At 38.6% G+C, this 24,983-nt stretch overlaps 1 protein-coding gene across 1 annotated transcript; it reads left to right on the plus strand.

Moving 5' to 3' along the window:
- The first annotated feature begins 14,252 nt into the window (after positions 1-14,252).
- LOC141007599 (protein phosphatase 1D-like) lies at positions 14,253-22,419 on the plus strand. Its single transcript, XM_073479963.1, has 7 exons — positions 14,253-14,858; positions 16,849-17,077; positions 17,249-17,373; positions 17,496-17,677; positions 17,918-18,145; positions 18,493-18,580; positions 19,871-22,419. Exons 1-6 carry the CDS (start codon positions 14,342-14,344, stop codon positions 18,574-18,576), a joined length of 1,365 nt encoding a protein of 454 aa, XP_073336064.1. The 5' UTR covers positions 14,253-14,341; the 3' UTR covers positions 18,577-18,580; positions 19,871-22,419.
- Positions 22,420-24,983: the final 2,564 nt, after the last annotated feature.

The raw sequence follows: 24,983 nt of genomic DNA on the forward strand, positions 1-24,983 counted from the left end.
AATAAGCACTAACCAAGGCATGTATCTCACTTTTCTTTTTTGTCATTCTCGTGTTATAGTGCAGATTTTAAAAATGTGTATAAACTAGAAATTCATTTACGACTATGAAATAATTGCTATTGATTATCAAAATGTCTATTTGAAAGCCAGAGATGTACAATAACTTTGTATGGTTGCAATGCATAAAGAGACATTAGTCGCACTATAACAAAGCCGTGACGATGAGTGTCTATGTGGAAGTTATGATACATTTCATTGTTCTTATGAAGTGAGACATTAAACCTTTCTTGAATAGCTGAAACTGCTTCTTTTTCCTCTCAAATAATTGCCCATGGGGATTACATTTTGTCTTTATATCATACATGTTACTATAATACTGAATAAATGAGGACAGACAACTTCAGTCAACTTAAAGCTTCAGCCAAATTGGGGGTGCTCTGCTTTATTGACGTTTAACAAAAATAATAAATACATGTCTTGAGTTCTGTGTCTTAAAGTCTTTAGCCACAAGAGGACAGCATAACTGCACCTATAAGGTGCTGAAGTTCTGCTATTAAAAGAGTTTTGGTGAATATATTTTTCTTTGTTCATATAGATCAAAAGCTGACATCTGAGTCAATTTCAAAGCATTTCATCGGGTATTCAGAATGGCAACCATATCACCAGGAAGATAGTATTCTGTTTAAGAATATATTCCGCTTTATGTGAAAAACTGTTCAAAAATATTGTCTTAAAAGTTATTCTATCTTTGTATTTCTGAAAAACCCCAAACCCTCACAGCCTTTTGATCTCTGCAGTGCACAAACTGCTTTTGTAAGTGGACACCATTTTGAGTAAAGTTAAAATTGAGTAAAATTATTTTCTACAGTGTTTTCACCAAAGTAGGGTTATAAAATCAACCCAACACTTCCTCATCATAAAAGAACACTACATTAATGCAACAAAACATTAATCAAGACAGAAAAAAATACTTTTGGCGATGCTATGTCACATGTGTCTGGTTAATGAAGAGATTCTCACCTGAAGTGTCCATGGCAAGGCCCTGCTGCAGCTGGTTGACACAGAGCAGGCTGGTGAGAAGGAATGTGATAGGTGATTGTAGAGCCAACATGGTCCCAAAAGGCCCTGCCTGCCTTCAAGAAGGCTTTAACAAACCTGAAACCAAGAGACAGGTGAAACTTATTGTGACATCACACACATTGAGCTTTCAGTTAGCCCGATTCTTTGCTTTTATTTTGACCTCATGCTGATTATCTTGATGTTTTCTGTTTTACAGGACATCCCACATACCAAAGCTGTTCTGGGACAGTGATGGGCAATGCAGCCACTGACATAGGCCTGGGTTCAGCCAACTGTATGACTATAGCTGGTCCTATTCATGCTCAGAACTCAGGCCTATGTAATGGGCACATGTATTCCGGTTACCAGATCTCGACAACCTCTGGACCATAATTCATTGCTGTATGTGGGCTGAGTGTTTGTGGGACCACCTTTGCTATATGGGACGTGTGACTCATTCTTGTGTCATTCTGCTGTGAGTATTGCAAAAAAGGAAATTTCACTAGAATAACAATAGACTTTTATTACACTTATTAGCATAATAAAATCCTAACATGGTAAATATTATTTTTTTTGTTTTAAGGAGTTGTGAAATTACACAAACTCTTTGTCCACCATCTACCCTGCTGGCGACCACAATGTAGACCATGTTCCTGTGTGAAATTCCACTATAAAGAAGAGAGGGAGACAGATGGACTTTCCTCTGAAACCCACCCAGCACACAGCCAAACTCTGAGTCTGTCTGTTTCAGTCCTATCCAATCCACAGATAGCGAGGGAATGCAGATTACTACGGCTCCAGTATTGCTTTTCCCATCGTTTTCCAATACACGAGTCAGCTTCTAGTACATCTCAAATATGCTCCCTATGTGCTTTGTGCAAAACTGTGTATGCAGACGCTTTGTTTTCAAGTGCTCCATGAAACTTGCATGTGCTCATACATAATCCAAGTCAAACACCATACAAAGATGCTCACAGTTACCTGCTGCATATTCCAACCTAAGCCCCCAAAACAAATACACACCTCCACACACACAAACACAACATAAAACACACTCTCAAGTGGGAATGGTGATGAGACACGGTGACAGCGCCAGGCGAGAGGAATAGGAAGTCAGTTGTACTGATCAGCCATCTGTGGTACAAACAGCTTTGCGACTCATCCTAGCTGTCTGATGGACAGCCAGATTCCTGGGATGTCTTGGCACCCAGTGGCCACCGGCTCCATGCTCCACTTTAATTGTTCTGAGAAATGCGCACCAACAGCCAACATTGTAAATGCGCCAAAAGTTGAGCAAAAGTGAATTTTCTGTGCAAATGGTGATGAGAGGGGTTATTGTTTTTGTGACTGAGACTGAAACTACAAACTGGTGATTTAATTAGTTACTGTACAAGTTTAATATTTTGGGTTTGTTTTTGTCAACAATCTTTCATGAAATGGCTAAAAAATGGCCATTTACAGTAATCTTCAATTTAGCTGATTTTATTTTAAAACCTGGAAAAAAGATGGCTATTTATTTATATTTTCTTAATACCTGTAATTATACATATACAGATAAAGCTTTATTATAATCCATCGTAATCATAATACATATATTATGTACTTACTTATTATTATATATGAAGGTCTGAAATGTAATTTTTAGCGGTGCTAGTAGCGTGGTTCTAGGGAAGGCAATATCAGTCTGTTGGTCAGTTGGCCAGCCCTTTGGTTCAAACCACAGACTATAAAACATGGAGGAAGTCTCTGTGACCCATACATTTCTGAGGAGCCTCTGTGAAGCTCAGTGTGGTGGCTCTAGCCACTTGACAGAGCTGGAGAAAGGGTGGAGCTGAGGTGGGCCGAATGAAGCCTGGTTACTGACAGTCCAAATGGCTAGGCCTTAATTATGCATAAGTTTAAGCCTCAGTACAATGTTAACAGGTTAATTATGTAAAAAATTACCCCTAGTACAGTTGTAATAAAAAGGAAATTAGCTATAGAGACCAAAACTGTGCTTTGTACCAAGTTGGGCATCTTAACATGGGGATTGACTCACTTTTGGAGCCATAACTTCAGTGATCCTTTCACTTTTCATTTAGTGCCACCATGAGTTCAAAATTTTAATTTGTCCAATACCTTGCTTTATAACTAAATAATTGCAAAACTACTGAGATTTCCTTCAAACTCTGCTATACTGCTGTACTAAACTGAGTTTAGCGCTAATTACTAAATGTTACCAGGCTAATATTTTTTTTATTATGCTTGGCAAATTTGTACACTATCGAAAAAAAAAACTATCCTGTTGTGATTTATTAGCAAAATAACCTCTAACCGCTAAAGATTTTACAGTGTTGTAATGCTAATGCCAACACTATTAAAGCCAGAAAGAATAATATCACATAGTAATATAATATTCAATCAGAATTGAAGAAGGATAAGAGGTGAAACGCCTTCAAGAAACTCAAGCAAGTCCAGTTGCCTTCATATAACACTTAGATTTACCATCCTAGCAAACTAAACTAAGATGGTGAACATGGTAAACATTACACCTGCTGAACATCAACATATCGGCATTGTCAGCAAGGCCGCAACGCCTCATAGAGCTGTTTGTAGCTATATAGACTATAGACACATATTAGTGTCATTTGGTTATATGTTATGTTCTTCATTCTGGGTCGGATTATCATATTTTTTTATTATTATGCTTAGCATATTTCTACACTATCAAAAAAAAACTATTGTGTTGTGATTTATTAGTAAAATAAACTCTATTAAAGATTTTACAGTGTTTGTCCCATCCAGAAAATATGCTGATGTTTCAAAAGCTATGAAAGCCAGAAACAACAATATCACAGAGTAATATAATATTCAATATGAATAACATTCATATTAAAATCTGCCGATACATACTACACATGGGTATATTACTAACATAATGAGAAGGGAAGATTGCATTTTGTCGAGTGCTGAATATTAAATGTGGGTGGTAATAATAACATTGCATTGTTTAGTTTTATCTAACATATCTATATGGGGAATACAGAAAGGAGAATGGTAGAGAAGTGGGTGTAGATGGGAAAAAAAAACATAATAAATCCTTGATGTAATTTAAAAACATGCCAGTGGGAGAAAAAGGATAGAAATGCAACAGAAAAAGCACCAAAGTGTGTGTATGTGTGTGTGTGACATGGTGGTAACTCCAGTGGAAAAATGTTACCTTCACACCAAGACATCTAAAAACCTGATATGAAAGACTAAGGAAGGAATGGATCTAGTGAAAAAAAAGTGCTCTTCTATACTCTGTAATACACAGTAGTTGCCATCCTCACAAACATGCACAACTGCACAGTTTCCCTCCCTAAAAAATAAATGACAATAAATATCTATTAGAGACATCTGCACAGGCTCTGAGCTAATGGGGAGAGTCTGCAGATCAAAGAAGACAGGACTGCTGATTTCCCCTTCCTTCTCCTGTCTGCTGGGGAATAATCACAGCTTACCATCTAACATATTGTCAATAAGACAGAACAGGAGCTCCCCCTATACCACGGCAGACAGATCACATACTGTAGAGAGCACTGGAGCGTGAACAGAATCAGCTTTCAGCATCCCCCTCCCAATCTTTTCTCCCTCTTAACTTCAATCCCCTGTACTTGCAGGGGCAGATACGTGTAATGCAATATGTTACACCAGATATGCCATGTCAAAAGGTGTACAGGGGATACTTAAATAAAACAGACATATTTACTTCGCAAGGAAAAGCAGAGATAATTCAATGCACCAAGTATTTGCAGGGATATAAGACTATATTAGTAGAAATGTTGCATGTGTGAGTTACATATTTCATGTCAAGGCCAAACATAAATAAAATCTGCATACATCTCCATGCACATTGTAGACTCAGGTGGGGTGGTTAATCAGAAGCTGTGTAGTATATAACTCCACCAGGGTGCTGAGTGAAAGCAGGGGGGCACAACCAGGAAGTATGATTCACTGACTATTTTCCGCACAAGAACTGGAGTCTAAATCAAGGCAACAGTGGGAGGTATGTGACTCAGATATTTGATGTACACACAACACACAAACAGCCGGCATATATTACTGTCAATCAAGTATTTTTACATCACATACAAGGCTTACCATCTCCTCGTGTAAGACTGAAGAGTTCTTATCAACTGCTGGCAGTTGTCGCTGACATATGGCTGTGTCTTTTGGGGGGAAATGGATGGGGAGACAAATATGGGTTTTCATCACTGCCACTATAAAGCATTAAGGGAGCTATTAGAGCAAGACAAAGGATATTAAAAGTATGAAAGGCAATGTCAGGAGCTATGTCAGGGCTCATAGTAACAAGTCATAGTTGGCTGAGTCGGCAGGGTGGAGGAGAAAAACTAGCCTGAGGAGTAACAGATGATCCCATGGAGGAGACGCAAGGGGCAGTGACCCTTGGCCCCAGAGGATGAATGACACTGATATATCAGCAAAACCGTAGAAGTCTAAACATGCCGTTAGCTGATTTTAACAGCAGCACAAAGATTTGAGAAAGAATTTAGGTGCTAAGAGGAAAGGAGAAAATATTGATGACCACACAGCAAGGCGCCTACTGCAGCAAACCGTTGTCTCATCCCTTCTTGATAAACACCTCAGGCCCACTTGAAGGCGTTCCGATTAAAGGATTTAAAAGGAACTGAATCCACCGACTGCACTCAACTTGACAAGGGATTTTTCAGACAATACTCCTATTCACAGCACAGAACTGTAGTAAAATAACCATCATATCTTCTCACTGTTTGCAGATAACAACACTTCATACCTTTGCTTTGTTTAGCCAAACAAGTTGGTTAACAGCAACATTACATTGACAATGAAGGGTGTTTGAGTCGATAGTACAGCCAAATAAACCAAATCCACCAGATTAAGTGATGTTCTCAGATATGAGTTTGGGGTTCTTTTAAATGTAATTCCAGCAACTGTTACACATCCATAGCTTAATCCCTTTAGGGTTTTCAAAACCACTGAAGGATTTTCAGAACCAGAAGCCTGAGAAATAAAACAGAACAGAGACCAGAGGGAGAGAAAACCTGAAGACCTTGATTTTGGAGCAAACTGTGAGGTATTTTAGCTTATCTTTAAAATAAATCTATATTATAATAGATTCAGATTAATCAGCAATATGATGGAATGATGTTTTATTCTTAAAGATGTCAAAGGGAAATTAAGTTGTAATATAGCTTTTTTTTTTTAAAAATAACAACCTTTATAACAATAAAAATTCTACCATCATTTTATGAAATCCACTTCTAACTTCCCACCAGTCAAAGTAAATACATAAAGAAGAAACGTTAAAGAATCAGAGGTATGCTCTGTATTCATTGCTTGTTTGGCAACCTGCACTCATCAGAATACAATTAAGATTCACTACAAATGTGTGTAAGCCACAAATAACTTTCAGCACCACAGCACGTGGACAGCATCTGCTCCTGTGTGAATCAATGATCAGGGAATGGATTCAATTCCCTCTGAAGCCATCTATGCCAAAAACATGTGCACTCACAATGGTGAAATTACTACATTCACTAACCAAGCCTTACTAATATGAATATGAGTACAACTTTACAACTTACCCCTCCAGGTTATTCCTCCTTCATTATTGTTCCATTTTCTCCGGTAAAGCCAAATCTCTGCCAGTGTGTGCTTTCCAGGAATCCAAGCACCAAACAATGAAAGCAGAGACAGAGAGAAAAAAGAAGACACGATGTGGACATGTGAAAAAGGAGAAAATAAATTCAAAAGAAGGAGCTTTTGCTGAACGAAAAGCCTAAATAATCCATCTGTGATCCAGGAGACGCTATCAGATGGGGTGCATACAAATCACAAACCTACCTCTGCAGCAACCTAGGTCCAATATCCTCAGGGTCCTAAGGCTGCACTCAGACAATTTACTCTTACAGATTAAGCCTGACACCTCACACACTCAAGGACATTAGACAAATGGTGAATTTTAACAGCAGAATTACCATTTTGATTTTATTTTAAAATAGAAAAAAAGGAGAAAGTGTTTTTTTTCTCTCAATTTCCAATTCATCCTTTCATCATGGACTAGATAATAAACATTTGGCATGTTGAAGATCATTCTGCATTCATTAAATGTACTTTTAAACCCTTCTGTTAATGTAGTTTATTCTGAATAAAACTCTACCTGAATATTTCTAGAGTGAGCATGTCTTAGAGCATCAACAGTTCTCAGCTATCTATTATTTATCAGAACACTGTATTGCAAAATGAGCTGTTACTACCCATGGTCTGACACAATTTGGAGTCAAGTGTGGATATATATGCTGTATATTTTTAATGGATTTCCAAATGAAGCAATCCAGCTCAAGCTACCTGCCACAATGAGTAGAGAATCAGAGTGTGTGTTGATTCAATATGGGCAAACATGCCTGCACAGTGGTTCACAATCTGCAGAAAAGCATCCCACAGGGTCTACGTTCACCTGCAGCAAAAGCAGCCTGCCTCTATCTCTTTCACTCAGTGAAACTGAATTGGTTTTCACCCATTTATTTTTGCTACCTATTCCTATTCAGGTATACAGAGTGGGGGTGCTGGAACCTTAGCATGCATACGCAGCAAGGCAGGAAAACAATTCATCATAGAGATAGCAAAGACAAACACATTTACACCTATATAAATTTGGGATTTTTCAGTCTACCTGACTTGCATGTCGCTGTTCTATAGTCTCCTTATACACTTCTCTTTGTATTTTATTAGCATTATTTGTTGCACTCACAGCAAATGAATAGTGTTTTACAATAATTGATTTTTCTTATCTTATTGAAAACAATGTCCACAATGACTGATGAATGCATCTTCTTCTGTGTAATGGTGTGTGTAACAAAAGGAGAATTGATCCGCAACATTGGTCAGCAGCTATTTATTCACTTCAGTCTACCATATAGCAATGTGACGGGCTCAGTGGATTATACAAATCAGGCAAATACACGTGCTTCAAGTATAATTTTGTGTTACATTGAGTCCAACCAGTTTCCTAACCATTGCCACCAAATGCAAAGTCTACTAATGTTTCTTGTTCAGGTATGTTCATCTCTAGAGTCAAATGTTTACTCATAACTGACAAAACATCACAGGGAGCCTGACACTTGCACAGTATACTATAGACCCAAACACACATCCATGAGTTTAAGAGCTTTTTTAATCCATTCAGCTCTGTGGCCTTTAGGTATTCTTTAGAATAGACGATGGGGAAATATATAGAGTCTGATGCTGCAATAGAGGGACATCAGAGCATGTGGCCCAAGACAATTTTCTTTTCAACAACACTCTTATCAAGAGCACTCTTATCGAGATCCTTCATCTAACTCAGCGGTGCCGTTTTGAATCAACCTCAAGTCAATATCATGGTCATCTATCATGCTGACAGGAGCAGACTTGTGAGTGTGACATTGGAAAGATAATCATCTCAAGAGGAAGCGTGGTCTTCTCTGGCAACAACGCTGTTTTACTGGTCAGAAGGACCAAGTCACCTGCGGTTTGAACCTGGGGTGAGATGCACCAAGATGGATAATGTGTGACAGCTGAACATAAAAAATCATCTTTTGCACAACAATTACCTCTCTTTCTGAAGACTTCCCTTTCAGCCTTTCAGTGTTTCAACACTCAAACATTTGGTTAGGTTGCGAAGGCAGTTTAGCAACAACATTATCTTTTTACTACATTACTTTTATTTCTGATCTGTGTTATCTTTAAAATATATGTACACATCCTCGCCTTAATTATATATTCAACTAATTGTGATGGTTAGCTGTAGCCCTATCAGCACCTTCAAAACTAATTTTAAAAGTTAAAAGCCACTCATCTCTGCACTCACTGATACTGATATTCCATCGTTTGGTCTCCATGACTTGCTTCTGTTCGACAGGCATACATTTGTGATAGGCTTCTGTGTTTGGTTTTGTACTGCGCATCTTTTATCTTCTTTTTTGTAAGACATTGTTTGTTTTTTTCTACACTGTACTATTTGTTATCTCACTGTTTCTCTGCTCTAACCTGCCAAGGGACTATGTGAATTAGCCTGAAGCTATAGTCTGGTACAGCACATCAAATGGCCACATTTATCTCTGAGCCTTATACCGTCCCTTTCAAATAAATAAAAGGTGTACATCAAACTCCAGATGAGGGCAAGCATTGTGTTTTATTTCATTGTAATTCAGTGATTGTATTACATAGGTGTCATTTACACTAGGGACGCTGGGGACACATCACAACTATTCTAAGTATCATCATCATCATGATACTAAGTATCATCTGTTAAAAATCTAAAAAAGTATCTAGCACCAAGAAATGTTAATTAATGAGAATCCTTTGCTCTCCATCATCACCTTCATTTGTAACTGTCTGCTGCTGATTCTGGTGCAAAATGATGACAAAATTATAACCCAGAACCTGACATATGAGGTACACTATAAACTAAGGTTAAGAACAGCCTACATATGCAGGAAAACTGTTGTTGAACTATTGTGCATAACATAATAGATGTGATTAGCTTATACTATAAAATCCAAATTTTTATCTGAGCTCTTATATCCCGCCATTATTTAATATAAATTGATGGTTTGAAGCTATGAAATAAAGGAAATGGTCATTACTGATGTGAGTTTTCACAGAAAGCAATAGGACACATAATAATTGCTATTTCAATGGTCCTAATGCATCTGTAATTGCAGGACATTTTAAAGCAGCTGATATTATCTGACTGATAAATGATCTGCACTTTACTGGGAAACTTATATTATCGGCTATGTATCAGTATCGGTTGAATTAGAGTCGGAGTTTTGGAATTGAGATGATGATATAAAGCCTAACTGCTTTCATTGACTTACTAAGCAGAGCATGTACACACTCCAATACAGAAGGCTGTCACTGGTGTGACATCTTTTACAGCTTCAGAGAAAGATAACACATTGCAATTTGCTATACATGTTAGGAGTTCAAAGATGAGGGAAAAAGTCTGTTTTAACACAACAAATCTTATTAGATTTATGGAATAATAAATCGTCCATCTTTGCTCACTACATCTTGGCCTTTCTCACCCTGTGCATAAACTACGGCATCACCCATGACCTTCTAAACACTGAGATCACCTCCACATACTACTTATGTATTTATACTAATTCAGATTTCAGGGTAAATACAGCACATACATATTTACTTTTATCGACTGTTCAAGTAAACAACTGTGTTGAAAATGTTTTAGTGTTGAGTAATCCACCTATATGTCTTATTTATTTCAAACCTCACAAAAAACTACTTAAGGATAATCACACAGAAGCAGTGAGATGATAAGCCTTTACTTATACGGCTCTTACCTCTGTGAACATCTTGCTGATTTTCCAGATGTGTCTTCTCTCTGTTAAAAAAAGAAAAAAGAGATTTAGTTTGAGGTCTGAGAAACCCAATGACCCCTCTCTTTGTCTTGTCCCATTATTGGTCTTGGTTTTAACATGTGTTTCTTAAGCTGTATGGTGAACCTGTCACATAGACTGATGAGGCCTTGAGGTCCACTCAGATCCAAGTACTATTTATCTAACTTTAACCTTCACCAAGTAATCATTACACTTTTATCATACTGTACACTGATGAGGAAACAAACTGTCAGTATGATTACTCTGTCTCTCACACACACATAGACACTGTGATATTTTCCTTCGTATCAAAAAATGACCAATGGTTATATTACCATACATTTATATGGTAATGTTTGAGTCCCTTTCCCCTTCTCTTCTTTGGTTGGGCTGACTGACACTTCAGCATCCACACAGTCAAGAAGCCAAACAAAGCTATTTTTATGGATGGACCATTATACAAGAGCTGCGAGGGGAATCTGTGAGAATGCAATCCAGGTGTCATTGCCCCTTGGTAATCTCTCTCGTCTTCAGGAATTCATTTTCTCAGCAGCTTCACTTGAAAATGACATTCTGACACCATTTACATGGAAATCACTTTGCCTCTTCATCTGTAATAGTGGCCTGTGTGCAGGCAGGACCTCTCTGAGGGCTAGACTATTAATGGACAAACAGTAAAAGGAAAGAAAGAGAGAGAGAGATAAAGAGAAGCAAAGAAAGAAAGAAAGAAAGAAAGAAAGAAAGAAAGAAAGAAAGAAAGAAAGAAAGAAAGAAAGAAAGAAAGAAAGAAAGAAAGAAAGAAAAAGAAAGAAAGAAAGAAAGAAAGAAAGAAAGAAAGAAAGAAAGAAAGAAAGAAAGAAAGAAAGAAAGTGGATGTTAATATATGGGATTTTCAGGGTTAAAGTCAAGGTCAGAGCTTTGGGTATTAAGGGATGAAGACACTGAGGGAAAGCATAATGAGGGAAATTCCTATTTCTCCCCTTAAACATCCTCTCTCTCTCCCACTCTCTGTCTACCTCTCTCTTTCTCACACACAAGAGAGAGATGTAAAGATTTTCCCTGAAAGAAGCAAAGAAATCCATCAGCAAAGCGCAGTGTCGAGAGGAATAAATATAGGTTTCAGAATCTTTCAGAATGTTTGAACACAAGAATGATTTCTCTTTTGAAAAGCCACATGGATTCAATTTGTCTTGTTAGACAAATTAATTTTAATGCCAATCGTTTTACTGTGGCAGTCATCTCAAAAGAAACCCACAGATTTGAAAATGTCTGTGCACTTCCACAAAGACGTGTATTTATGGAATAAAAACAGCATTTTGACATTGCAACGTGAACAACCACATCTCTCAAGGTCAAAAAGGCATGTAGGTAGAGCATTACACACACACACTGTGCATCCTGAACACACTGCACAAACTTGAACTACTTCAACACTGTCACTTGTGACCTTAGGCATAAATACATGCTTACACACGCACATTAACAGTACATACATAAACATACACATGACACCATGAGTAGGATTACCATGTAAAGTCATGAATCAATGTGTGTGTATATGACAAAGAATGTAAAGGTGGTCACTGTATGAAGGCCATGCATGATAATGACAAATTCTCATAGGTGATCCCTTAAAGACTTTTTTTATGTTTTTTTACTTGTGTATGTGCTGTTACTATGTTTGTTTGTTTTTTAATTCCTGTTGTTGATTTTCTGTGAAAAAGAGGGACAAGGGTGGACAATTAAGGTTATGTGATTGGATTAACACTGCCTCCACCTGGCATTACTGTAGCACTACTTAACACAGAGCTTGTGCAAACACACCAATTTTGCTGCAAGAAAACCCTATTGAAACTATGATTACCATTTCTTCTTAAAGTGTCTTTTTTATAAATTTGTTTAAACACTGCTTACTACGAAATGACCATGTCCTTTTCTTTTAAAATTATATTAGGCTTACAATGCAACCCACAAAACCCAGAGAGTACAGCATGGGATGTATGCAAAATTTTAATTTTACTTATAGAAAAACAAGTATGGTGTTAAGGGAATCATTTGTATTACATGGTCAAACTAATTTATGTGATTCTGAGGCTGAAACACTTCTTGGCTTAGCAAATTATTTTGTGAGAGAATCAGTATCTCAAGCTGTCACAATGGTGTTCATTGAGACTGTAATCCAAGCTACTGCACCACATAATGGATCTATATGTGCAAATGTGTGGGGGTTTTTTCAGTTGCGGAGATCCACGCACCTTGCCTTTGAGATAACATGTTTAACACCCCAAGTCATAAACACAACCCCAGATGGAAGACAAATTCTGGACTAGCAGCTTGCAATAAAAAGCATCTTCACAGTGGGTTGTACAGCAAATGTGCCATGATACAAAAAATATCTATATAAGCCAGATTCAATACATTCACATGAAGTAACGGATAGGCTGGCACACCTCTACAACAGCTGGGGTGTAGAGGAGGTTGCTGTCCGGTAGATCTTGTTTGACCTGACATTGGAGGAGGAAGGATAGGCCACAGCAGATGTTATTAATAACATTAACAATGGCTTCGTTCTTTCCAAGCACCCAGTAAGCCATGTGTGACAGTGGGCCAGCTTACACAATATCAGGACCATGAAAACAATGCTGCTAAATGAGATTCAGTCATTAATCATTTCATTGTTTACACCTGTGCTCTTCCCATGTGACGTTTGAGTTTTAGGTTTTAAGATAAAAAAAAACAAAAAACATTTAAGTTTTTCAGCTATAGACCATTTTCACCATTTTGACTTTAAAACAGGAAAAGCACGGGTGTGACCAGTTGCGTTAATGGTGGCTCCATTCCATTCAGTGTCTCAATAAGCCATGCCAGTGAGTGAGCGTGCACAATACCAGAGCTCTGGAAGTAGCTCACCTAAATGGAATGCGGCCATCATTAATGTTATAAATACCACCTGTGCTTTTCCTGCTCTGACAAGTCAAAATGTCTGAAAAGGGTCTATATTCTGAGGTCATGAAGGTCATCAAGTGTGAAGTACTCTGGGCCACGCCAAGTTTTCACAAGCAAAGCATTAGAATAACACTTTTTTTAATTTAAAAGACAACAAGGAAATTAGGTTTAAACCTGAACAAGTGTTTTTTTTTTACTTCTTTCCTGTCCAAAACGACCACTACGGTGGCTCTGAGTGGGCAGGTTTAGCTTCGCTTAGTTTAAAGTTAGCTTAATTTACAGTTATGATTGATGGAAATTTCCTCAATATCAAAAAGCTGCATACCTGCAAGCTGCAGTATTGCTTCAGAAAACTTGTGAACAATGAAACCATGAGTCGTCACAACCATAAATTTCATACTTACGACAGAAAAACCACTAAGTATTGTTGTCTTACCGATTACACGCTAGGGTGAATTTAGCGCAAAATGTGCTGCTTTAATGTCCCCTCATCCCTCAAAGATTCAAATTTTAAAAGTTATCATAAGTTATCATAACAATGCGAAAGCACGTATGACATCAGCTGGGATTCGTCTGTGACGAACTGGGGGTGATATAATCGAGTCAGCCATTAAAGGGCCGCATTCAAGACTATTTTGGTGGTTTTTTTTGCGGTGTGTAATGTGATCGCTTCATGCAATTCCAACGTCTTCAAGCGACTGTAAATGCAGCATAGTCGTGCGTGCCATGCGTCGTTGCTAAGTTGATAGGCGGAAAAAACATGACGTCATCGCGTACAGCGGGACGTCTCGGAGAAGATAAACAAAAAGGAAGGAAGCCTTCGGCCATACAATCGCGGCAAAATCGGTTCAAAATTTTAGCCTGCGAGCTACAGTTAGCAACTACATGTGTCATTTTATTGCTTAGTTATTTAACATTACGCGTTCACAATCATGGACGAGTCAGTGGTGTTTCGTATGAGTGCATTTTCCGAGCAAGGAGGGAGGAAATACATGGAGGATGTTGTCGAGATAAGAATCGAGTACGAGCCGACGCCGTCGCCAGTCGAAGATTATCCAAAGTCGCAGAGGCATGGAGGAGAGGGGAAAGCCGAGAACGAACCCACCAAACGGACTGAAAATGAGACACAAGACCACGACGTCCCTGCCGAGTCTGGACCGGTCTCTGCTATGTGGGTAGAGAGTCTATCGAATGAGGACAGTGGCAACAACAGTGCACCGGTATCCGAGGGAAAAGTCGCAGAGCGTACAGTCGACACCCGGAGGTCTGTGGCGTTTTTCGCCGTGTTTGATGGCCACGGGGGCCGAGAGGCAGCGCATTTCGCCAGAGAGAATCTGTGGGATTTGTTGAAGAGGCAGCGGGGGTTTTGGTCAAAGGATCACAGTGAAGTGTGTGCTGCTCTTCGGAAGGGCTTCATCGCCTGTCACCATGCGATGTGGAAAGAGCTACGTAAGTCACCTAAGTTAAGATCACTTTTTGTGTTTTTTCTCTCTCCTCATATGTATTTTCTATCTGTGTTTATTGCTGCGTGTTGCTCTCAATTCATCGTGTCACAGCCTCATCGACGTTAGGTAGCAAACGGTGTCACATGAGGCAGCATCCTCCTCAGCTGGTGTGATGATGCCCAATCCTCTGCCGACTGGCCCATCCCATAACAGATTAACACAGTGTGCCATCATCTGACCACAACAAGGCTTTCAGAGTTGACATAACCCCTTTAAAATAACTCTGAAGAATGTTTTTTTTTCATCATTGCAGCTGGTATAACTGGATAAAGGGTCAAAAGGGTGAAAAGTACTTTTACAAACCTAAACCAATGCCAGAAAACATCAATAAAGTCTCATTCTGTGACCATTATCTTGTAAATTAAATTAGGGCTTACAACAGAAGCCAGTCTGTTTTTAATTTTGATGGGAAATTCAACTTACCTAGATGTATGATTGTGGCTGTTCAGTATCAACAATGCTCTTACTGAAGAATTTGTATTTGACTTAATTTGACAGAAACACGATGCATTGTCCTTTTAATATGAGATACTCTCCATTGCACATGTGCATATATCTCTGCAGAAAGGATTGTACACGAGGCCAGATTAAATGGATAAATGACAAGAAGCAGACTGCGTTTTTCGGGCTAAGAACTCCTCACTCGTGACTTTAAAACACAGGCGTGACACACGGAAGTCAGATTACGTCAATTCATTATGAGGTTAAGAAAACCTTTATGTCCACAACCATGGAGCAGCACAAGGAACATACGCAATATGAAGAATTCAATATGAAAGTAGAAAATGAACAAAACACAACACCAAAAAGACGTTTAGGAGAGAATGCCGAGTTCAGTCTGGTTGCCTGGCTTATATGGTCATCATGCTTTATAAAAACATCCCTCTGATGGGTGGCTGTTTTCTTCAGTAGTGCTATGTAATGGTGAAATGTTCCCAAATTAAGTAATCTAGAGATTGTGTAACTTTTGTTAACTCCCTGGTGAAGCTGTGGTCTAATTCAGTTTAGATACAGATGGGGCTGCAGCAATATACTAGCTTCAAGGCATACTGTGGTGTGAAAATTGACAGTTATCATGTTGTGTACATTTGCTTATCTGTGGTATTCATTTTTAACATATTGTTGTCAATCCTATATATACATATATATATATATATATATATATATATATATATATATATATATATATATATATATATATTTCAAGTTTATATCAAGTGAGAAATCCTGTTTTTTTTCTAAGATGATATGAAAATGTCATACCTTTGCAACCCTAGATACAGAGGATACAGAACCACCAGTTCCCTGGGGTAGCTTTCAAGGTCATAGGCTGTATGACGGCTGGGTTCAAAAGTGCATATTTGCCTCTGGCTGGCTCGCAGGCTGAACTTAAGTTTACATGGTTGTTTACACGTGTTTTCTAACCATTCTTGTTGTCGATTATTGTCAAAAAAATGAGGAAGTTAAGACTTCCTGACTGGGGTACACAACACCTTTGTGCCAGGTGGAAAGGCTTCTTAACTACTTACAACCCTGATTCCGAAAAAGTTGGGATGCTGTGTAAAAGTACAGAATGCAGTCATTTTCAAGTGAACTGTGTTTTCGAGCCTATGTAGTAATATCCTTTTATACAATCATGTGTTTCACAAAGTAGTGAACCTTGCCCTCTTCTTCCTCGTGATCGACTGAGCCTTTCAAGGATGCCTCTTTCATACCTAGTCATGATACTATCACCCATTCTTTTGTTGCCTCTGTCCCAACTTGTTTGAAATGTGCTACTGGCATAAAAATTAGAAAAAAACATATATCTACAAAAATCAATACAAAAATGCCCTAACTCATACTGCCAACAGTGTTTTCCTTGACCATTGACCATATTTGATCAGTGAGTAGCATTAATCACTTTGATTTTTATTTGTCCTTTTCCCTTCCAGCGGAGTGGCCAAAGACTATCACTGGCCTGCCCAGCACATCAGGCACCACGGCCAGCGTGATTGTAATCCGTGGAGTTCACATGTATGTCGCCCATGTAGGGGATTCAGCAGTAGTAGTTGGAGTGAAAGAAAACGACTCTGATATCACGCTCCAGGCTCTTGAAGTAACACAAGACCATAAACCTGAACTTCCTAAAGAAAAAGAGAGGATTGAACGACTGGGTGGCAGGTGAGTCGGTGAAGTAGACCTCCATTGACGACTTGTTTTGGTGGAGGCGTGTTTCATGATTGAATCGTATTATAAGGTCAAGGTCGGATATTTTCTCGCACTTGTTCCTTTCAACATTGCTGTATTTTTGGTCAAGCTTCAAAACTCGATATGTTATTCTTGCAACTGCAGTGTAATGAAGAAATCTGGGGTCAACCGTGTCGTGTGGAAGAGGCCCAGACTGACCCATAACGGCCCTGTGAGGAGGAGTACCGTCATTGATCAGATCCCCTTCCTAGCTGTGGCCCGATCCCTCGGTAAAGATGACACCCGATTTGTCCAGATTAGTGTCCATGAAATTCTCAAGTGAGCTGCTAATGAATCATTTTTGTTGAAAGTATTCCTCTAAATGTGATGATATTTTCTCATCTGTCGAAAGGTGATCTGTGGAGCTACGATTTCTATAGTGGGGAGTTTGTGGTTTCTCCAGAGCCTGATACCACCGTGATGACCCTTGACCCCAAACGCCATCGCTACATCATCCTCGGCAGCGATGGACTATGGAATATGATGCCGCCCAAGAATGCTGTTAATATGTGTTATAGCCACGACAAAATGGTGGTATGTAATTGTACGACTAATACATAATAATGTAGAGTGTAATTTATTTTTTATATTTATAGTAGATACAATTTTGACAAAAATAGTCATCAGTATTTATCAGATTATTATTATATTTACACTTGTTGGAGCCTGTAAGTTATAGATTGTACAGGATCTTGATATTGACAAGATTTTATGAGGTCATTGATTTTCTTTCTACCTCTGCTGCTCCTTTTTTCTTTCTTTTTTTCTTACAAGGGACCAAAGGGAATGTCTTGCGCCCGCCGTCTGGGTTGCACCGCTCTACTGTTTTGGAAAGAACGCATGCTCCGTGCAGACAACACAACAGTTATCGTCCTGGCCCTCCAGGAGCGCGGAGGCCCACCTATACCTATGCATCGAGATGAGATCGTTGTTGACATGGCTACAGGAATCGACCATGTTCCATACCCAGGAACTACTTATAATACGTGTGAGGTCCCAAAGGTCAGTGCCATAGCTTTTTTGTATAGTCCCGTAATGTTTTCACTGGGATAAACCATATAAATCATACAGCAAAATGACAGTTATTTTCCTAATTCAGAGTGGGTACATCAGGACCACGCTGACGATGGAAAAATATACTGAATGTTTTTGTGTGTTTGTTTGCTCTTCACTGTATTGTCCTTTCTATATTCCAGTCCATTTTTTAGTGTCATTTTGTTTAATGCTTTCACCAGTTAAAATAATGAAGGTTTGTAGTCAACATGGCTGTTGACTTTAGGTCACACCTGCAGTTTCTATCAGTGGACTACTGGTCTCAACGAATCACTCTTTGTTTTCGGGGCCAACAGGCGGAGCATGAGGATGACATGTTTTATGAAGAAGATGAGATATTTGGAGAAGAACATGAGGGATGGCCATGCCTGGAGTGGTAGTGAGGTGACTGCTCAGTTATAAAAATGTATCAAAGTGTCAGAAACATGAACCGCCAATGATTTAATGTATCTATTAGCCGAATAGCCAGGCTCGACCTGTTGAACCTGATGGCAAAATTCTGCTATTTGGAATGACAACCTTCCCTTTCAGCTGGTTATGCTTCTCTGTGGTGGTATTCAAATTTGCTGCTATACGAGAGCTATAGATCACTATTTTTTTTTTTTTAAATACGTTGTCTCAGTAAGTACCGAAGTCATTCATGAAAGTGAGATAACCATCAACAGTGCCATCTTTAAGCAATCTTCCCACTTTAGCCAGTAGAGGGAGACAGTGACATTGCTGGCTTATTTTTTATTTCAATAACAGCCTGAACATAGTCACTTATGCCCAATTGAAAGCCATATTATGCGCAGATAAGTAGCTAACAGCTGACATCAGATTAAAGGAACAGTTCAACCAAAAATTAGCATTCAGTCATTAATCTACTCACCCCGAATATAATCTTTTTTATATATATATATATATATATATATATATATATATATATATATATATATATATATATATATATATATATATATATATATATAAAATGTATTCAAATAAATTTCGGATCTTGGGGCTTCCAGAGACTTGGATTACACTGGATGAGCTGTATGAAGCCTTTTTTTAATTTACATTTTAAAACAAGTCCTGACTTTGTATCACTATGGGGTGAGTAGATATTAATGATTGAATTTTCATTTTTGGGTGAACTGTTCCTTTAAGAAACAATATGACTGGTTTTCTGTGCATTAGTCCTCAGTTAGAATTCTGAATCCTGTCCCCTCATCTAATTTTAAGAGGAGAGGAAGGTTCTTGGGAAGAAGGTGACTGTTCGATCTTTGTTATTTTGCCTCCATAATACTTTTGAACAGATTGTTATATTTTTAAAACATTAATAGATACAATACAAAAGAGCATTGAGAATGCTTCTACCTCCTAAATTACCCTGCCTCAGTATTCTTTCAACTAAAACTCTTGTCTGTATTTCCTGCCTACATTCTCTGCAATCCACATTATCACTTGTATCATTATCATTCATCTGTGTGTCCCATTTTCAATTTCAGTTTGATAAATGACAAGCTGTGTTTTTTTCCCCTTTTTATTCTTGACAAAAACAGACAATTTTAACTGATTTAAATGTACAAATAACTTTGTATTATTTATACCAGTAATTGATTAGATAAAATAGTTGATAGCTAATAATGAATCAGTTTTAATTGCAATCTTTTTTTTTCATTTGTTTTTCAGCGGAGTGATGCAGCAAATGCTCCCTCCCCCTTCCAAGAAAGTTGCACAACTCTGGAGCAGGCATTTGGGCTGTACGAAGCAGCTTTCTGTGCCACCGCACAGCTCTTACCCGACATAGACTCTGTGAGGGCCCCGCTGCCCCCCTCAGACGGTTCGGTGAATGTTTTCGAAAAGCAAGACTCGACAACCCAAATGGACTGCGCTGCTTCTGCTCCTCCGTTGAAAAGGTTTCGCCGTTCTCCGCACACACCCCCAGAACTTAGAGGTCCTCCCCGTCGGCTTGGCCGGTCCTCCAACAAAAGCTTACCTGAGGAGACGCCTCATAGCAATGTACAAAGTGAACAAACCCACCAAACTGATAACGGAGAAAAAGGCTCCTCCGAGGACTGCAGTATCCTACCACAGCACCACAACTCTGCCTTGTGTGTGTGCTGAATCACAGAAACAGTGTTCTTGCCCTGAGACTATAAGGATCTGCACCGTTTGCTCATGTATCAGGTGTGCCACAGGCCTATTCCTAGATGTATACTTTTTATACAAAGTCTTTGTTTTTGTAAATATGTGAGAAATTTTAAATGTGTTGCTGTTTTGACCCTTTTCTTCTTGCTATTCTTCCTGCCCTCTCCTTTAATTTTAGTGTGACCTTAAATTTTAAATATTAGATCTGTTGAATCTACACAATCTATTTTCATACTTATGAGTATGTATAGTATATCCAAAAGACGTATTTTGAAGAAGATAGATCATTACAATTTGACGTGACATCAGTTCAGCAGAATTGCGACACGTGCAATCCAGTTTAGATATTTACCAAAAAAATGAACTATTTTACGATATTTTGACCCTCAGACCAGTTGTTTGGAATCTTTCCTCCTCAATGAAATATGTTACTAGTTGTAATACGAGGGTGAAAAATAACAGAAGAAATTTTACAAGCAGTGGTCTGAGGTATTTCTGAGGGTATTGATTTCAAGTTTATATTATTTGTTCGGTGTCTCTACCAGTAACTAATTATGTACTGTTATGGCATCCCAGTTGCTACTCTCCTAACTAATGTATCTTATGCATCACTTATGAGGAGGTGTTAAAGGGTCAGTTCACAAAAATCTGAAAAAAAAAACATTAAAGGTGCAATTTGTAAGAATTGGCCAACTGTTTAGTTGATACTCACAACAAATAAGGAGCAGCGTATCACCAGAGTAAACACTAACTGCTGCCGTTACCTAGTTAGCTCAGTTAGCCTTGAAGCTAGTGGCCTGGACAGGGAGCTCAGAGCACCAGGAAACTGTTGGTGTTAGCACAGAATTCCAGATGGGCCAGGTCTAGCTGGCTAGCATGCTAAACATTGCAACACAGTACATAGATGTCATGATGCCAGAACAGTTATTCCTGATAATTTTAGTCAAGTCTTGAATGTTTTCAAGATATTTTTTTACAGAATGCATCTTTTAAACATATTCTCTCCCTTGGCCTTGTGGTGTCTATCCATGTAGGTACTGTCAATATGTGTATTTTAGTGAACTGACCCTTTTAAGAGTCAGTCTATTCCAGACTTCTCCCATCTCATACTTTGCCCTATTAAATGACTGTTGTATGCCATTTTTAAAACCTTGGGCCTGTCTTACTAAGTATTTTAATTAATGGTACAATCAGAAGTACAGGTTGTTGGGCAATGGTACTGTATGTTGATGTAAAAGCCAAGGTCAATACCTGTACCTCACTGGAATTTGAGTCTGCTTTGCCCTTGATTTTTGTTTTTGGAACGTCCATTTCCTAGTTGAAGTGTCCACTAAGCCCTAACACCATTTCAGTAGGTCTTCCTCTTCGTCTCATATATTATACCCTTGTGCATGATGTGCAGCCATAACTTGTGTTTTAATCTGCACATAAACACCTTTTGGTACATGTTTGGAATACAAGAAGTGCCCGATTCACGGTAATATATATAGTGAAAGTGATCAAAGTTCTAACTTGTGTTAATATGGCAGCTCAGTTACTGTTCTAGCTGATTTGTTTGCCTTCGTCTTTCATAAATGTCATGTTTGCCTTAGCACAACTGAGTCAGAGGTGCTTTTTCAAATGTTTTCAAGCAGGTGAGAATCTCTAGGTTGCGTCAGTGTAAGTGTGACCATGGCCCAGCCTCAACTATTTATCATGCACTTTCAGTTCTTTCACCAACGTCATGTCACCATTCACGCTGCAGCTCACTACAACCTGGTCGATGTTTTCCAATTATATTACAAAGCAGTTTGTCGGTTTTGTACAGTACGTCAATATGCAATAGAAGTTTGTACAGTACATTAATATGCAAAGTAAGTGGGTTTTTCAGGAGTCTGGCATGCTCAGATCTACTCTGTTTGTTGTGAAGTGTTCAGAGGTAATGGATGTTAATGGGCATGTGGTTTGTTTTTCACAGTTACAAAACTTCGGTCTGGCTCCCGTATCCACTGCAGCCAGTTTTCAGGACTAACTGTATAAGTGAAATGCTTTGAAAGTGACTGGATATACAGTGTCTGTGTGATGTAATAAAGTTCTCATTTTCCAACCGGTGCTGTTATGACTGTTGTGGCGTCTTTGTTATTAAATCATGGAACTGTTAATGTGACTGTTATTAATGACTTTAGCATGTCAATTTTATTTATATAGCCGAAAATCACAATCACATTGGCTAGGTGGGCTCTACAATCTGTACTGTACTGTACCTTTTGGCAGGGGAAAAATAGAAGAAACCTCAGGAAGACCCACAGATGTTGCGTGTATAGAACAGCCACACAAAATCCCACATACAGATTACAATGACAAGATATTTGATACAAGTAGATTATAAAATACATGTGAAAAGTGTGGATCCAGGAGGACGAACGGTCTCTGTTTCATCAAATAACATGTTGATCAACTTTGTTACCGGAAGCTTTTTCATATCCCCTTTAGCTAGTGTGTAGCTGGAATATACAGTTATACTCGTGTTTGTTCAGGGTTCGGTGGTAATGATGTCATCTTCCAGTAGATGGCAGCAATGTAAAGGGATTAAACAGTTGTGACAACTTACTTCTTTAATATCTTCATACACAGTGTTAGGTCATCAGAAAAGCTGATGTCTACAATCACTTTAAAATCCACAGGTATAGGCCAGTACATATCAATACATCACGGCGTTTTATATAAAATGTGGTCGATAATGTCTTCATAGTAAGGTGGGGTTCACTTTTTTATTTCTCATTTTCCTTTTTTTACATAGATACACAAAATGAATTGTCAGTCACATTTGTAGTTACTTGTTCAACAAGCAAGTAAGTGCACCTTGGATTTATGTTGTTTTGTCAACTCCTGTTTCCTAGGTGAAGAATGACCTGGCACCCCTCAAATTTTAAGCCATCACAGAAGAGAAATTTAAATTTAAATGTAGACTGCACATTCATTTATTCGTATTAATGGGTCTAAATATAGTCACTCAAATTTGATTGATTCTGAAGATTGCCCAGTAAATGGATGGCAGTTTTGGCAACACTCGATGTTTATCGATCTTCCACCTTCATCAAGTGAGCGCAAGGAGCTCCAGGAACACTATTGTTTGTTGTAATTGTTTTAAGATTTACTCTTTCATTGGCATTGGATTTTACATTGTGGTTAGGTATTGAAATAAATACGGGTAGTGATAATGAGATTGTACCTTAGCCTTCCCACCATTGCAGTCATTTATCCTTGAAAACTTGACTGATATATAGCCAAATTAGTTTTTTTCCTTGTGCTGTGATGTCCCTGTGAGATACACTCTAACACATTTCTTGCCCTTAACCATGGTCTGTTTCTGAGACTTTACAGACATCAGATCCATGATAGCACCGTCTTGGCTTGAATATTTTATTGACTGTCAGCCCAGCATCTGCTGACCTGCCTAACATGCAACATTCCCCTCTTTCTGCAGACAGTCTGTCACTGTACATCAGCCAGCGGAGCATCACAGTGTCCAACACTTCTCCCTCTACTCCTCCTGCTCCTCCTCCTCCTCCTACTCCTCCTCACATTTACTAAAAAATAAGCATCATCACAGCAACTGGCGGGGACTCATGTACAGCAAATATATACAATTCAGACACCCACTTCATTTTACATTGCCACCAGTGAAAAACCTTTATTTTCCCCATATTCATGAGAATATGGATTCAATGGAAAAACGTTCATTTAATTGACCCCGTAGTTAAATGGTGGATTTCACACATGCACTCTGACTGGTACCAACATGTCGATTAAAAGTCAGAGGATCGCCAAAAAGATTCATCCTAAAGGGAGAATGTGTGGACCAAAGTTGATGGTAAACCATCCAATAGTAATTAAAATTTTAATCAGAAGAGAAAGATCTTCTTTGACTTTTTTAACTTTGTTTATATGTGGCGGACCCTGCCACCTTTATAGCTTCAAACAGTTTTCTGGGGACCTTATTTTTCTCTCAGAACAGCTTGTTTATTCACTGGTGAAAAAAAATATTTCTGAGTTTGTATTATTACTTCATTATTATTGTAAATATTAAAATTCTGAGTTGTAATGTATTCTCCAAAGCTACATATTGCATCTTTAAAACCATAAATGATAATTTAATGTTGGTGCTTGAGGAAGAGTCAGAGACAAATGCTGCCATACAGGTCATGAGAGGTCTGAGACCTGAAACTCAAGCTGTCCGGCAGCTTGTGGTGGCCCAATGCTTTACACTTTAAGTTGCCTTTCCTTGAGAGAACATCCACCTGTTCTGACTGCTACTTTCCCTCTTTTTGTCTCTAAAACCTATACTACAAACATTTACATGTAGCTTCAAACCTCGCACCTCCCTTAAGAGCGTCCCATGAAATTTTGATAATCAAATTAGCCTGATGCTCATCTGGCACCATCACACTGCAGCCTTTGGTGGAGCCTGTCAAACTTGTTTCCTCCCAGGTCTCCTGTCTCCTTCTGACAGTATCTGTAGTGTTTCAACAGGCCTTTAATGGCTCACCCTCTGCCACTCTTGGGAGGCTCCAGAGTAAGTGCTATGAGGAGAAAGACTTCTCCAGATGATGGGAGATGACGTGCCCTCCTTTTCTCCCCTTCTCTGACTCAAAGAAGGCAGATAGGAGCGCGA

Source organism: Pagrus major, chromosome 13 (assembly GCF_040436345.1).
Source record: "Pagrus major chromosome 13, Pma_NU_1.0".
Lineage (NCBI taxonomy): Eukaryota > Metazoa > Chordata > Actinopteri > Spariformes > Sparidae > Pagrus > Pagrus major.

Coding starts and splice junctions, on each gene's coding strand:
- LOC141007599 (XM_073479963.1), top strand. CDS start 14,342: ATGGACGAGTCAGTGGTGTTTCGTATGAGTGCATTTTCCGAGCAAGGA. Junction 14,859..16,848: donor TGCGATGTGGAAAGAGCTAC/GTAAGTCACCTA, acceptor TTTCCCTTCCAG/CGGAGTGGCCAAAGACTATC. Junction 17,678..17,917: donor ATAGCCACGACAAAATGGTG/GTATGTAATTGT, acceptor TTTTCTTACAAG/GGACCAAAGGGAATGTCTTG.